General features: G+C 36.6%; 1 protein-coding gene across 1 annotated transcript in view; it reads right to left on the bottom strand.

The window, feature by feature from the left end:
• Nucleotides 1-237: 237 nt before the first annotated feature.
• ptprr (protein tyrosine phosphatase receptor type R) overlaps nucleotides 238-15550 on the bottom strand; it is a 40499-nt gene continuing 25186 nt past the window's right edge. Inside the window, exons 5-13 of the mRNA XM_073847660.1 lie at nucleotides 12935-13284; nucleotides 11684-11873; nucleotides 11422-11506; nucleotides 8197-8276; nucleotides 7780-7917; nucleotides 7584-7694; nucleotides 7190-7347; nucleotides 5289-5402; nucleotides 238-2213 (exon numbers count right to left, since the gene is read on the bottom strand). Coding sequence (XP_073703761.1) covers nucleotides 2120-2213; nucleotides 5289-5402; nucleotides 7190-7347; nucleotides 7584-7694; nucleotides 7780-7917; nucleotides 8197-8276; nucleotides 11422-11506; nucleotides 11684-11873; nucleotides 12935-13284 — 1320 coding nt within the window. The 3' untranslated portion in view covers nucleotides 238-2119. The remainder of the gene's footprint in view (nucleotides 2214-5288; nucleotides 5403-7189; nucleotides 7348-7583; nucleotides 7695-7779; nucleotides 7918-8196; nucleotides 8277-11421; nucleotides 11507-11683; nucleotides 11874-12934; nucleotides 13285-15550) is intronic.

Here is a 15550-nt window from a genome sequence, read left to right as displayed (position 1 = left end):
AATGCTCATTTTAACATTTACAAATGTTGTGGAAATAGCTTTGTGTGAATTCAATTCAACTGTTCCAGATAAGGGTATGAATACTTATGCAATGGAATAATTCAAGTTTTTTATTTTTAGTAAATTTGTGATGTTACAGCAGAGCGCAATTAATTTACCCCCACCCCACACAACTGTGTAATATATATGAAGAACATCAAAATAAGAGTCTTAGAAAATAAATAATTAAACCAGACATGACAACCCAGGGTTCATTTATTGGCAGTAATGACCATAAAGTCAGAATCATAATTCTTCCACTTTGCGTTCTGACTTGGCAAAGTTTTACTTAATTATTTACAAAAACACATCTTCACATGACAGAGTTTAATAACACAATAAGCATATTGGATTTGGATGAACTTCCAGTGCCAAAAATGTAAACATGAGATATTATGGCTTTAGGTGATGGTTTAACATTGTTATAGGACTAAGCACACAATGTAAATGGAAAGAACTGTCTGTACAGCATTACCCAATAACTTCTGAAGTTTTTAATGGGACCAAGTTATGCATTTATAATATACATACTGTACCAATACACAAAACTAATCAATACTACCACAACCAAACTATCATATAAAAACAGCTCAGATCATTGGTTTGGGTTGCTTATATTGCTACCCTCGCCCTCTGAGGCATCTATATGTGCAGTTTATAATATTGTTATTGTGGTTATGATAGATTTTTGTATTTGTTTATTATTTACAGAATCCAATTCACATTAATCATCATTAAGCATAAATAGGAAAGTCACTGACTGCCTAACATTAAGCCCACATAGTGGAAAATATATAGCGTAACAGTGCACACTGACAATAACCATAGTTTATAAAAGTATCAGGTAATAGTAACAATAATTTTTATAATAATAAATACAATAGAAAACAAATGTATTAGAAATATTCACTCTCATACAACATTTTTCATTCCTAAAGCCATAAACAATTGCAGTTAGCAGCAAAACCCTTGTGGTCCCAGGATACATGAACCTTCACACTAAAACTGTATTCATTATTTTTAATATTTAATCATTATTTTACCTCTACACACACGTAATCTCCTAAATTGTATATATTTTATATGATTACACATTTTATATAATTACATTATTTCTGCCAAATGTGTTTGACATTGTTTTTATTTATTTTGGTTTATTAGCTGTCATGAATCATAACTGAATATTTATCCAATGTGTTAATTCTCTTTTTTAATCCACTTAATAATTTGGGATCCACTTAAGAATCGGTGGCAGATTTAGTGAGTCTCTAGAACAATTCAAATGATCATGAATTTCATATGTGCAAGTTAGTTATTTAAAGAAATCATAATAGTCATTTGTTCTGGTTTTGCTGTTGGTTTGTCATTATGTGCATTCAGGACAACGCAATAGGAATTCTGAGGCTTCCAGTCCTTCTCTCTCATAACATTCAATTCTGACTGCAAACTGCAGCTCAAACAAGACATTTCTTTTGCGCTGTAAATTCAGTAGCAGCAACACAGGAAACACAGTCTGAATATTTTAAAATTGTGTTCTGCATAAGCAGAAAAAAATATGCTTACAAACTGTTAACCAATAAGTACAAAAGTGAAAAATGAATATATATTCTAATGAAACATATGATGTTCATACTACCATATACAGAATTGAAATACCTCATTATACTGCATCAAGACAATTTCGTATTTTTAAAATGCCCAGTTGTTTTCTAACCTAAATTCGACAAAATTAAGGAAAACCAATATAAAAGTCTTTATACTGTGTATACGGTTTAAAAAAGCATTGTTTAGTGGAACTAGACCTTGTACAATGACACTTTGACCCACTTTAACACTAGTGGCTTTGAAAAGCATGGCAGAGGCTATTGAAAAGTTATTACAAGAAATACATTTGCCGCCAACAACGGCTTCCAGAAAACGTTAGAGGTGTGATGTGTGCAACCCTTGCCTTTACACGCACGTACCGTAAATCCACATAGGTCCATCTTCACAAACATTATCTGCCACCTTCTCTTCTGAATCAGAATCCTCATGGCAATAGCAGGTCTCTTGGTAGAACAAATGAAGCTCCTCTAGCTGATCATTGTCCAGACTCCGTAGGAAGGCGGCTTTCATGGAGACTCATGGCATGGTGCACAAATTCGTATTGTTCCTCAGTCTGGATCATACCACCCCTGTGGAAAAACACCATGTGATTACAGTCAAGCCTTGCAACAACAATCACTATTTTATTAAATCATGTTGTAGTTTTTGCTTGTTTATAGTTATTTTAGCTACTGAAAAAAGGTGTTTCATGGGATTTTCCAAACAGTGAATCTATAGATTTGATTTTAAATATTATTTTATACAGCCTATATCAGTGGTTTTCAATTCCACTCCTGGAGTACCATTGCTCTGTTCAGTTCATGGATCTCTCTCCTAACAAGCTGATGATCTGAATCAGATGGGTTAAATAAGGAAGATCATTTTTCACATCATTCATGTCCATAAAGCCCTATTCAGAAATTGTTTCTCATGGGGAAGTAAGTTATTTTCACCTTTTCAGGGGGTACTCAGTGATTTTATTGCAGGCTGAATCCAGAATGTCAGTATTTATCTCTCACCACCCAGCTGAATTACCTATTGTTTTTTGACAAACACCAAGGTCGGGTAATAATTTAATTGCTGACCGAACTTACATCTCTGAGTTTACAAGAAGAAATCGATTCATATCACTGTACAGTAACTGTTGTATTTTGCTGTAATATGCATGCATATTTATTTCTGGAATGCTAGGAAGTATTTACAAGAACAATATTTCATGACTGCTCCACCAGATCGAGTGGAACCAGAAAGAGAAGAAAAGCACATAAGCATTAGAAACATTTTAACAATTTTAAAATGTATATTATATACATAACTATATTGCATACAATTATATACAACTATAGCGCACCTATTTTGCAATTTTTAAACAGGAGATTTAAATAATCAAATAATAAATAGGATTATATATTATAAAATATGCTTGGAATGATAAAAATAGCTTAGTATAGAAGTATTTTTTTAAATACATTTTACATAATAAGAATAAATGTGTGAATAAAATGTATTTTATTAACAGCAGACAATCATGTGACTGGCCATGTGAGCACATGGTCTCATCTTGTTTTGAGGTGTGATATCAGGTGTCATCTGTGCTTTCTGTTACTAGATATTTTGAGTGTGGGTAACCAAAAAGTTTTACGCCCCAATTGACCATATGCACGGATTACTTTCTTGTTTTAGACAAGCCAGCTAAATCATTTCCGGTCAAATGTACTGTGCCGTAATAGGAGTGTCATTTGCTCGTTTTCTCTACATAATCCATTCACAATCAAAGAAAAGTTTTGTTTGTCTAAGAGGACCGAACGTCCATGTATACTGTTTCAAGAATGACAAACGAGAGTTTAAAAAAGTAAAAAGCCGATGTCAAAAATAGAGCTGTGCATTTAAAAATTCACACTAAATTCAAAGTAACAAAACTACAGCAGTTTGTGTTGGTTGAATATAGGCTATTTTTGCTTTTAGGGTTCAAGATAAACTTAAAAGAGGTAGTTATTAAATTAAATCTAAAATATTTCAAATTCATATTGATTCATATTGAATGCATACATTCATGGGGCAGCCGTGGCCTAATGGTTAGAGAGTTGGACCTGTAACCCAAAGGTTGCAGGTTCGAGTCCCAGGTCCGGCAGGGATTGTAGGTGGAGATTGTGAATGTACAGCACTCTCTCCACCCTCAATACCACGACTGAGGTGAGTCCCTTGAGCAAGGCACCGTTCCCCCAACTGCTCCCCGGGCGCTGCAGCAATGGCTGCCCACTGCTCCGGGTGTGTGTTCACGGTGTGTGTGTGTTCACTACTGTGTGTGTGCGCACTTGGATGGGTTAAATGCAGAGCACAAATTCCTAGTATGGGTCACCATACTTGGCCTCACGTCACCTCCTTATTATTATTTAAAGGGGCTATATGTAACTTTCTAAATTTTAAACTCGCGACTGACACCTGTGGCCAAAAAACGGAACTGCTCTTCCTTTCTGCTCGCTCTCGTACGTACACACTTCACAAGTCATCCGCTGCAAAGAAGTCAACATTATGTTTACAGAGGTAGGAACAGTCAAATACATATATTGTTTCAGAAACTAAGTTTGTTTGCAATATATATGACTAGCGGTGGTGGCAGAGTGATCTGAAACGTTTAACATGAACGCGCTTGACGTCACATCCGCAGACAGCGCACGAAAAATCCGACCCGACAGAAAATAGGAAAAATAGGATACAGGCTTATAGGTGCACCCACTGTGAGCTGACAAGGTGTCAGTATGCTCATCAGGGGATGTTTGAGTCATAAATGGTCAAATAAAAAGGCTATTGTTACGTTTATTTTGGGGAAAAAGTTACATATAGCCCCTTTAATTATTATTATTATTATTATTATTATGTGTATATAGCGATTATAAATTAAGCATATACCCATATCTCCTGGCACCACTACATCACTGTATATGAGAATAACCCTAACAGTTTATAGGCTGTTTGTGTCTGAGCTTATTTATTTTATTTTAATAACTTTCTGCACTTATACTATATACTTTAGTGCGGTAAAAGTGCTAAAATTGGCTATACTAGTAATTTTATAATAAATCAAAAAGCAAGACTTGAAAAAAATATGGAGTTAAAATGCAGCTGCAGCCAATGAGTGATCCTCTGCTGCCATCTTCTGGTTATAAGGGTAGTTACTGATTATCAAGAATACGATTAAGATGTCCTTGAAGAGAAACATAGCTAGCTAGCTAACGTTAGCCTAAACACGTTATGATAGTGTTTAGCTGTTAGCATTTAAATGTACAATTATGAATCTAGGTACTCTCCTGGGATTACCAGGCTCGGCATTTAAATTGTATGTTGTTAAATAATATGAAACTAAATGTTTATGCCGCTATCATTATTTACGATGTTGCAATTATTATTTTTCTCAGTTTCTGATAAGAACGAGGCAGGAGAAGAGTCTCACCTATATATAGCACTTCACCAGAAGTTTATGAGCTGGCTTATCATTATGCAGAAGTTCTAAATAATGCTCCGTACATATGGTCAGTTGACTTCCATAGTATGGAAATTTGATGATGAATAATCCAATTCATTTTTGGATTAATTATCCAGTACTTGAAGTACTTAATTTCATGCATTTGTATTTTCATTATTTCAAAAAAGTAAACCAGTTGTACCTGTCTGTCCTAAGTTGGCACACAATTCCCAGCACATCCACGACTCCCTCCAGCTCCAACTGACGACAGCCGATTGTTGTGGCTATGAAACACCCCGTCCGACCAATTCCAGCACTGCAAAATTTCAAGGTAAGTTAAGTGGTGTACAATGCATCTGGAAAGTTTTCACAGCACTTCACTTTTTCCACATTTTGTTATGTTACAGCCTTATTTCAAAATGGATTAATAGAATTAAAATTCTAGAAACTATACCCCATAATGACAACATGAAAGAATTTTTTTTGAAATCTTTGCAAATGTATTAATAGTAAAAAACTGTGTGTGTGTGGGGGGGGGGGGTCATATGTATATAAGTATTCATGATGTTTCTGCAACTTGATTGGAGTCCAACTGTGGTAAGATGAAAGCCACTAAAGTAAAGGAAAAGAAAGGAAAGGACATGACATGTGGCCAAGCATGGTGACCCATACTCAGAATTTGTGATCTGCATTTAACCCATCCAAGTGCACACACACACACACACACACGTTTGTTTTTGTGAATTGTGGGGACATTCCATAGACGTAATGGTTTTTATACTGTACAAACGATATTTGCTATCACCCTACACCTTCCCTACACCTAAACCTAGCCCTCACAGGAGACTGTGCATATCTTTACATTCTCAAAAAAACATATTCTGTATGATTTATAAGCCTTTTGAAAAGTGGGGACATGGGCAATGTCCTCATAAGTCACCCTCTCCTTGTAATACCTATGTCATACCCATGTTATTACACAAATTTGTGTCCTGGTATGTCACAAAAACACACACACACACACACACACACACACACACACACACACACACACACCCAGAGCAGTGGGCAGCCATATTGCTATCACTGTGGTGCACCCTGTGGACCCTGCCTTGCTCAAGGGTCTCACCTCAGTCGTGGTATTGAGGGTGGAGGTAGCGCTGGTTATTTACTCTGCCCACCTACAATCCCTGCCAGACCTGAGACTTGAACCCGCAACCTTCGGGTGACAAGTTCAACTCTCTAACCATTAGGCCACGGCTGCCCCTAAGTAAAAGGATCTCCTCACATTACAGCCTCCCTGAAGTTCTCAGACCCTGAGAAACTAAATTCTCTGGTCTTATGAAATAAAGACTAAACTCTTTGGCCTGAATGCCAAGTGTCATGTCTGGAGGAAACCAGGCATCACTCATCACCTGGCCAGTACCATCCCTATAGTGAAGCATGATGGTGGCAGCATCATGCTATGGGGATGTTTTTCAGCGACAGGAACTAGGGAACTAGTCAGGATTGAGGGAAAGATGAATGTAGCAATGTACAGAAACATCCTTGATAAAAACCTGCTCCAGAGTGCTCTAGACTATGGGACAACTCTGTAAATGTCCTTGAGTAGCCCAGCCAGAGCCCAGACTTGAACCTCATTGAACATCTCTGGGGAGATCTGAAAATGGCTGTGCACCGACGCTCCCCATCCAATCTGACGGAGCTTGCGAGGTACTGCAAAGAAGAATGAGAGAAACTGCCCAAAAATAGGTGTGCCAAGCTGGTAGCATCATACTCAAAAAGACTTTTTCTTTAGAGGCAGTAACTGGTGCCAAAGGTGCTTCAACAAATTATTGAGCAAAGGCTATGAATACTTGATGTACATGTGATTTTATAACATTTTCTAACGTTTTTTTTTTTATATAAATTTGCAAAGATTTTAAACAAACTTCTTTCACGCTGTCATTATGGGGTGTTGTTTGTTGTATTGTTTGCTCTGTGTATTTTATTTATATTTGTATTGTAACTAGTTTTTTTTACTGTATTAAATGGACGATACAGTGTATACATGTGCAGTAGTATAAATGTATTAACTAGTAGACACTTGGTAAACTCCTGTACCTGCAATGTACAACAACTGGCCCATAGGATGTATAGCCCCTTCTGTCCTCCTCGACATCATTCACTAACTGCAGCAGGGGTCCAACGCTCTCTGGGGTCTTATGGTCCGGCCATGAGGTATACCAGTAGTGCTGCACTTTACGACTCTGGCCTCCTTGCTGAGAGTACAAAATCATATGCTCCATTACAGTCATTTGCACTACTATTAGTCTCTCTGGATAATAGTGTCTGCCAAAATACATAAATAGAAATCTATGCTAAAAGAAGTAATTCACAAAGATAAAGATTATCAATGAATAGCAACCATTTCATTTCTATCTATGGGCAAAACACATGATCAAATTACAGTATCACTTTTTTCAATCATTCTTCCACAGTGTTATAATGCAAATACCTTTAGTATAAGGGTGCGGATTATATAGTGGTCGCATTCCTTCACATTATTAACGAAGACCTCCACCCTCCCATAGATCCCCCTCTTCTCAGGCCAGTACAGAACACATTTCTGAAAAAGTCAAACAAATCTTAGCACATGCACAGTCTACTTAGTCATACTAAGAACATTATAGATACATTTTATGAAAAATTACTTCATTTTTCTCTTTCAGTTTAGTAATCATGACGATGACAGGGCAGTTCTCTTGCCAGACCATTTGCCAGAAGTCGTTCACCGTATTGATCATCGGACCCTGAGTGGCAATAAAGGCTCTCTCATCTCTAAGATATCCCTGGATAAAAGAAGTGCTGAACTTAAAACAGGTTTAATGACATAACGGTGGTGAAATGTAAGTACAGTATAAAGCACAATCAGAGCCAAGTAAGACCTGCAAGACTCTCTTCGATACTTGGATTATTTTGAGATCAAACTAAACTTTCCTGTTATAATGTTTCACTTCACAATGTCTGATGGTCATAGATTTAAGTAAAGTTAGTCATGAAGGGCATTTAGTGGCTCTTTTTCGTGGGTCATTGAAGAATTGTGAATGTGTCGCTGTAAATGAACTTACTCGTATGTAGTTGGCATTAATGTAACTGCTGAGCAGGTCGTTTGAGTTCTTAGTCTTCAGAATAACCCTGGAATGTGGATCTGAAATTAAATGTGAACTCTGTGAACATTTCTGTACAATTATATTTGATTCACCAGTATACAGTGGCCCAGTAGGGTATAACAAGGACATTTTAAAAACGTTAGCAGTGCTTCTTAGCAGGTACCTAATGTACCTGGTACTCTACACATCCAATACAGTAGAAGGGTTATTTTTTACGCCCTTTTATGCTGTTTATTGTCCTTCTTAATGTTTGGAAGATCACTGTGAGCACATGATCATTCTTCAGTAACATAACAGAGTTGTTATGGCAGAAAAAGAATTTTCAATTAATAAAAAAAATTGTCCTCTATACATATATAAAGTTAATTGACTAGAGGTGTAAAAAGTACTCAAAATTTTTACTCAAGTGAAAGTACAGATACTCAGTGAAATTTTACTCAATTAAAAGTACAAGTATCTGGCCAAAAACATACTTGAGTACAAGTAAAAAAGTACAACTTTAAATTATACTCAAGTATTGAAAAAGTAAAAGTACTTTGTTTTCGTATGGTTAAAGGGAGAGAACGAAACAAAATGCAATGGCACAGGTTAAACACATATATCTAGTGCAAGAACAACAATTAAAATGAAGCACATCGGGGGAAAAAAAATACAAGAAAAGGAACTAAAAGGAAACTCCATCTTTTCCACCCTCATGCCATCCGATATGAATTTTTATTTATCAGATGAACACAAACTAAGTGTTTTAGAAAAATCATCTCTTAACACAAGTGTATGGGACATCCAAAAATGCCACTTCAAAAACTCTACACAAAGTGAAAATGACAGTAATTTATGCAACCCCTGTTAATGAATCAGGGTCTTCTTAAGTGAAACGAAGAAGAATACAAATACTAATATTTTAATCTTGACCGTCATGTTCACTTTGGGTGGTTTCTGAAGTGGTCCTGTCCCCTTGCATTATATGGACTAAAAATCTTTGCTTGTGTTCTTCAAAAGAAAGAAAGTCTTAAACATCTGGGATGACAGAGGTTCGGTAAATAGTGAGAGAAATTTCATTTTTAGGTAAACATATTTCAGACAGAATACAAGAATGTGTTGAATTAATGAGGTGAGTCATAGAATTAAAACATAAAAAAAAAAATTTGTGTTGTCTATTCAACGTCACTGTCTAAAAGGATAATTCATCTTTTAATTGTTTATTCGGGACATTTTTTTAACAAACACTGATAAATAATTATTTGCGACTAATTAGATTAATTAATGAGCAAATAATGTAATTATTAAGATTAAAAAAATATTAATTCCTACTCAATGTGTCATATAATGACATATTGTAAATGCAACCTATCCACTATCTGGTAGGAACATGACTAAACATGAATTACAATTATTTTAACATACAATGTTTATTTAAATACTTTTTTTTGGAGATTTGTAACATTTCTTTAAAAAAATCCCACATAAATATTAATTGTATTTACATTCTTATCACTGATTTCATTTGCACTCAACGTTGTGCATTCAGCTAATATATTACACAGCTAATGGCTCTATAAAAATAATGAACGTATAATGAATTAACGTTTTTGGGGGGGAAACGCAATTTTGCTACGTCAGTATGCTTCCTCAGATTTGATGGTGAAGTTTTAAAGCCAGCCATTTGCCTGATAAAAGCCATAACTAAAGTAGCAATGTGTGTGCTTGATGCATGAAAACACTGATCATTGAATGTCACGTCAGGCATTTAATGTGCATAAGATACAATAAAAATGTAATGTACTTGTCAAGATGAAAGAAAATTGTAAGGAGGAAAAAGTACTGTTTTGTCTTCAGAAATGTAATCAAGTAAAAGTACAAGTAGTCAGTTTAATTTGTACTTGAGTAAAGTACAAATCCCCCGAAATAATACTTAAGTACAGTAATCAAGTAAAATTACTCAAGTATTTTACACCTCTGTGATTGACCACATCATCAAGCTATCCATTAAAAAGGAACTTTGGGTATTATAACATGTATGGCTTAATATAATGTAAATGATGTCTCTTTCTAAAATATTTAGTAGAAAACCCATGAAATATTTACATTATTTTAAAAAAAAATCCACATTGTTTTATACATATTTTGGACTGTGAACTGAGAAACTCCTTCAGAGGCTGCGGCATCATGACAAGCATTTTACTTCCTGCCAGGATTGCATCTAGCATTTCTTGTCTATGGCGTTTGTAAGTTATTTCAGTAGCTGTGGTATACTAAAAGCCTCAAGGGCATCAGGGCTAAAGTGGTAATCGGCCTTTAGGAAGTTTAAATCGTCCACAGGCATCTTCCCATTCTTTGCTCCTGTACTTTTCGCTGAGAAAATCAGTGAAGACGAGTTGCGTTGTTGAGAAAATAGCAACAGGTAGCGGCAGTAGCTGACTGAGTGTAGCCATTTCACGTCATAGAAATAATGGTGCCCCCATAGTTCAAAATATGTATGATCACTGATTTTCAGTAAGAGACGTCAGTTACGTTATATTAAAGGTTGTATCAGCGATTTCTAGCCTGAAACATAAAGTGTCAAATTCAGCTGACCTTTCATCACGATCCGCTCGCTGCCTGCCCCATAAATTGTCTGTGAAAAAACCGCGTCTCTCTGGTCAGCCTAGGGTCCGAGATATGCCAAAAAAACAATCGGCACTACCAACCTTTCCACAGATAAACAAACAGTGTTCCAACCAATCAGCGTCAGGGGTTTGGTGTTGTGGACTTTCGCTCCGCCTCCCTCACATCCCTGCACCAGTAGGAAAGTCCACAACACCAAACCCCTGACGCTGATTGGTTGGAACACTGTTTGTTTATCTGTGGAATAGTTGATAGCACCGATTGTTTTTTTGGCATATCTCGGCCCCTAGGCTGACCAGAGAGACGCGTTTTTTTCACAGACAATTTATGGGGCAGGCAGCGAGCGGATCGTGAAGAAAGGTCAGCTGAAATTGACACTTTATGTTTTGGGCTAGAAATCGCTGATACAACCTTTAAGCTATAAAAGTCTTAATACTCTGGGTTCTCTTTAAGCTTGTTGCTGAATATACTCGACAATGTAGTCTTTCTGTGACACTGACATGCTAATAAAAAAGATAAACTCAACTCAAAGTGAAATGACACGTTTAAAAGCTATTCAGTGGAAATTCTGATACTAACTTGGCAAAATGGTCTTGTATCTGTTTTTTGTTCCATGATTTGGGATATCCAGTTCTTTCTGATCCACAAAGTTCATTGGAATTTCCTGTGGATGAAAAGTTAAATGAAAGAAATTGTCATAACATAAGCACTGAAAGATGTCCTGCAACCTGTCCCGCAAATCTGAACCCCAACTGTCTAAATTCCCATGACTACGTAAAGCCAACCTGAACCATATCAATGCTAAAATTAATTATTAGTGGTGCATTGGCATGTTACTTACAGCAAACTCTGTATGCAGCATCTGTGTGTTCAGTGCGATGTCACGAAGCTGCTGCCGTGAGAGGACCCGACCGGCTGACTGTAGGTATTCCTGAGTTGCCCGCTCACGTGGGGTCACAACCCCACTACTTAAAGGCTCCACCGAACCCAAAGCGCTCATATCCAGCACCAGCGAGACATTAGATCCACGTCTGCATGAGACACAGAGACAAAATTAACAAAACTCAGTCAGGAAAGTGTGGTAGAACAGATCTACCTTTTTCTTTCACCTACTGACATAAAAAAATAGAAAAAAATGTACCCTAATGCTCTAAGAGATATGCTCTGCCATTTCAGTTTGACAGTATATGAGACAGCTAAATATTTTAACTGTACTGAGTACAATTTTCTTGCTGCATCAGATACATGCACTCAGTTGATGATGAACAGGATAAGGTAGAATGTTAACTCTGTTGGAAAAAAAAACTGCATATGCTGGTTAGGTATGTTTAGGTATGGTTCAAGCTGGTCTTTAGTTGGTTATGGCTCACAGCTCCCATGCTTCAAAACATACCTAACCAGCATATGCTGTTTTTTTTTTTTTTTTCAACAGGGAAATGATAATGCAGCAATTACAACTAAGAATCGTGCATTACACAAAAAAGCATAGGACACTGTTAAAGGATTAGTTCAGTTCCGGAACAAAAACAGATGTACAGATAATTTACTCACTCCCTTGTCATCCAAGATGTTCATGTCTTTCTTTCTTCAGTTGTAAAGAAAACATTTCTGGAATTTCTCCATATCGTGGACTTATATGGTGCCCACGAGTTTGAATTTCCAAAATGCAGGTTTAATGCAGCTTCAAATGGCTTCAAACGGATGGTCTTATCTAAAAATATCAATTTACACACTATTTAACATCCCGTTGAATACAGTTAGGGTATATCAAAAAAATCCCATCTAATTTTCCTCTCCAACTTTGAAATCGCCATACATCGCTGTTTTTGTGTTTTACCTATTTTTGGTAAAGGGCGTTTGACCTTCTTTGCACGTTTATTTTGTAATCACTGGGTTCGTACTTCTGCAGCGATGTAGGATGATGTAAGTCCCTTCTTCCTTGGCTGGGATCATTTAGAGCTCTTGGAATCTGCATTTAAACTGCATTTTAGAAGTTCAAATTCACAGGCACCATAGAAGTCCAATATATGGAGACAATTCCTGAAATGTTTTTCTCAAAATTTGTTTTCTTCATGCACAGATGAAGTCTTACCGCTCCTGCAGGCCTGCAACTGGCTTCATCCTAAAGGGTGAATGTGTGGAGGACACAGTGGGTTTAAATTCAGCCACAGAGGGGCCAGGTGGGCACTGCGGCTCTGACGTGGTCACACTGGAATGAATCTGATGGATGCTGATGTTACAGGACGGGGCACTTGTGCTGCTGGTAGAATAGGTGGCACTGGCTTTGGACGTCTGGTTGGCCTGGACCATACTGTTCTTGAGGGTCAGAGGGGGCTGAGCACCATGAACAGGGATGGGTGCCAGTTGCACGTCCCGGCTGGGTGGGGGTGGGTCTTTGAGCTGCTGATCCAAGAACTGCTTCTCCTTTAGTCTGTAAAGCACCTGAGGAAAATAAATATTACTTTATAATAATCTATTGCTCACAGCTGGTTATAGGGTAAATCTCACAAAAACATGTGCAGGTCACCCTAAATCTGAAAAGAAATTATATTTTACATATAGAAAATGATCAAATAATTTTCTCCCGTGAACTCCAATGAACAATGATTGTCATTACTGGGGGCTTTTATACTGGTCAGCATAAAAGTTGTACGTACAGTCAGGACAAAATTATTCATACCCCTGTCAAATTCTGACTTAAAGTTAAACTTTTATTCAACCAGCAAGTTTTTTTTTTTTTTTTTTGATTAGAAATGACACAGACGTCTCCCAGAAGATAATAAGACGATGTACAAGAGGTATCATTGTGGAAAAATTGTATTTACATTTGAACAAAAAATGTCATGTCCAAAATTATTCATACCCTTCTCAACAATCAATAGAAAAGCCTTTATTGGCTATTACAGCAATCAAACGCTTCCTATAATTGCTGACCAGCTTTTTGCATGTCTCCACTGCTATGAAGGCTACATCATTGTGGCCAAACAATTTAATTTTTGTTTCATCTGACCATAAAACAGAAGACCAGAAGTCTTCTTCTTTGTCCAGATGAGCATTTGCAAAGGCCAAATGGCTTTTGCGTGCCTTAACTGGAGAAGTGGTGTCCTCCTTGGTCTGCGTCCGTGGAACCCAGCGGTGTGCAGTGTCTGCTGGATTGTCTGCCTTGAGACCAGATTCCACCAGCAGAGCCCAGATTCATCAGGATGGCCTTGGTGATGATCCTTGGATTCTTTACCTCTCTCACTATCCTCCTGGCCAGCACAGGTGTCACTTTTGGCTTCCAAACACATACTCTGAGATTTTTCACAGTGCAGAACATCTTGTATTTTTTAATAATAAATTGCACTATGGCCACTGGAACTTCAAAACGTTTAGATATGGCCTTATAGCCCTTTCCTGACTTGTGAGCAGCCACAATGCACAGCCGCAGGTCCTCAATGAGCTCCTTTGTCTTAGCCATGACTGTCCACAAACCAACAGCAGAGAGCTTCTGTTTTTCACCTGTTGAGTTGATTAAAGAAGCTGTTCCCAATGACCCAGGGTAATTAGGATGCTTTAGAACAGCTTGGACTATTTGGAATGGTATAGAACTTTGGATTTTCCCATAGACTGTGACAGTTTGCAAAGGGTATAAATGAGTTGGACATGCCACTTTTTTGTTCAAATGTAAATAAAAGCTGAAAAAAATATTTTTTTTTCCACAATGATGCCTCTTGTACATCGTCTTATTATCTTTTGGGAGATGCCTGTGTCATTTCCGGTCAAAACCTGCTGGCTGAATAAAAGTAACTTTAACTCAGAATTTGCCAGGCATATGAACAATTTCAGGCTTGACTGTATATATGTTACGATGAAATACTTACCATACTAATATTTTATCATAACTGTGTAACAAACTGAACATTTTTGACATTATAGTTAAAGGAACAATTTTTATATATATTTTACATTAATATAAATTTAGGAATGTAGTGAAAAATGCATTTTGAAATCAGTTCTACATGACTTGAGAGAACAGACAAAAGGGAATTTTCCTGCAATTTTGATTTTGGCGCCATTCCTCTGTTATCTCCTTTTTTTTTTTTTTTTTTGCATTTATCTGTGGGAACACATAAATGTAGAAATTTGATCTATAGTTGTAACAAAAGCTCTGGAGCTGTCACAAGTCTGTCAGAAAAAAAAAATTGCTGACAGATAAACAGGGATATCTGGGTACAGGCAACGGTGTGAAAGTACACATTGATAATTTACATATACCACAGACATTGTAGCAATACAAAGTTGTTACTGTACTGTTACTGTAGTACAAATACACAATATTCAGACTTAATGATGCAAGAGACACTGGAATACTCCCACCAATACAAACTGCATTTTTTTTTATTCACTCAATACATTCATATGTAAATTAAGATGTATATTATAATAAACAAATTAATAAATCAATTCATTACATATTATATTAATTCAATTACTACATTCACATAATTAACACATATATTATGGTCATTTAAATGCATTAATCCAGTCTTCATTGTCACATGATCCTTCATAAATCATACTAATATGCTGACTTGCTGCTCAAGAAACATTTATTTTTATTATCAGTGTTGAGAAAAGTAAAGCTAGTTAATATTTTGTGGAAACCATGCTACACTACCAAAGCTTGAAGTAATAGTAATACATTAACATTAACCAATGACACCTT

The sequence above is a fragment of the Garra rufa genome, chromosome 9, assembly GCF_049309525.1.
Source record: "Garra rufa chromosome 9, GarRuf1.0, whole genome shotgun sequence".
NCBI classification, from domain to species: Eukaryota; Metazoa; Chordata; class Actinopteri; order Cypriniformes; family Cyprinidae; genus Garra; species Garra rufa.
Note: the sequence above shows the minus strand (reverse complement) of the source record. Positions and strands in the feature narration are given on the sequence as shown.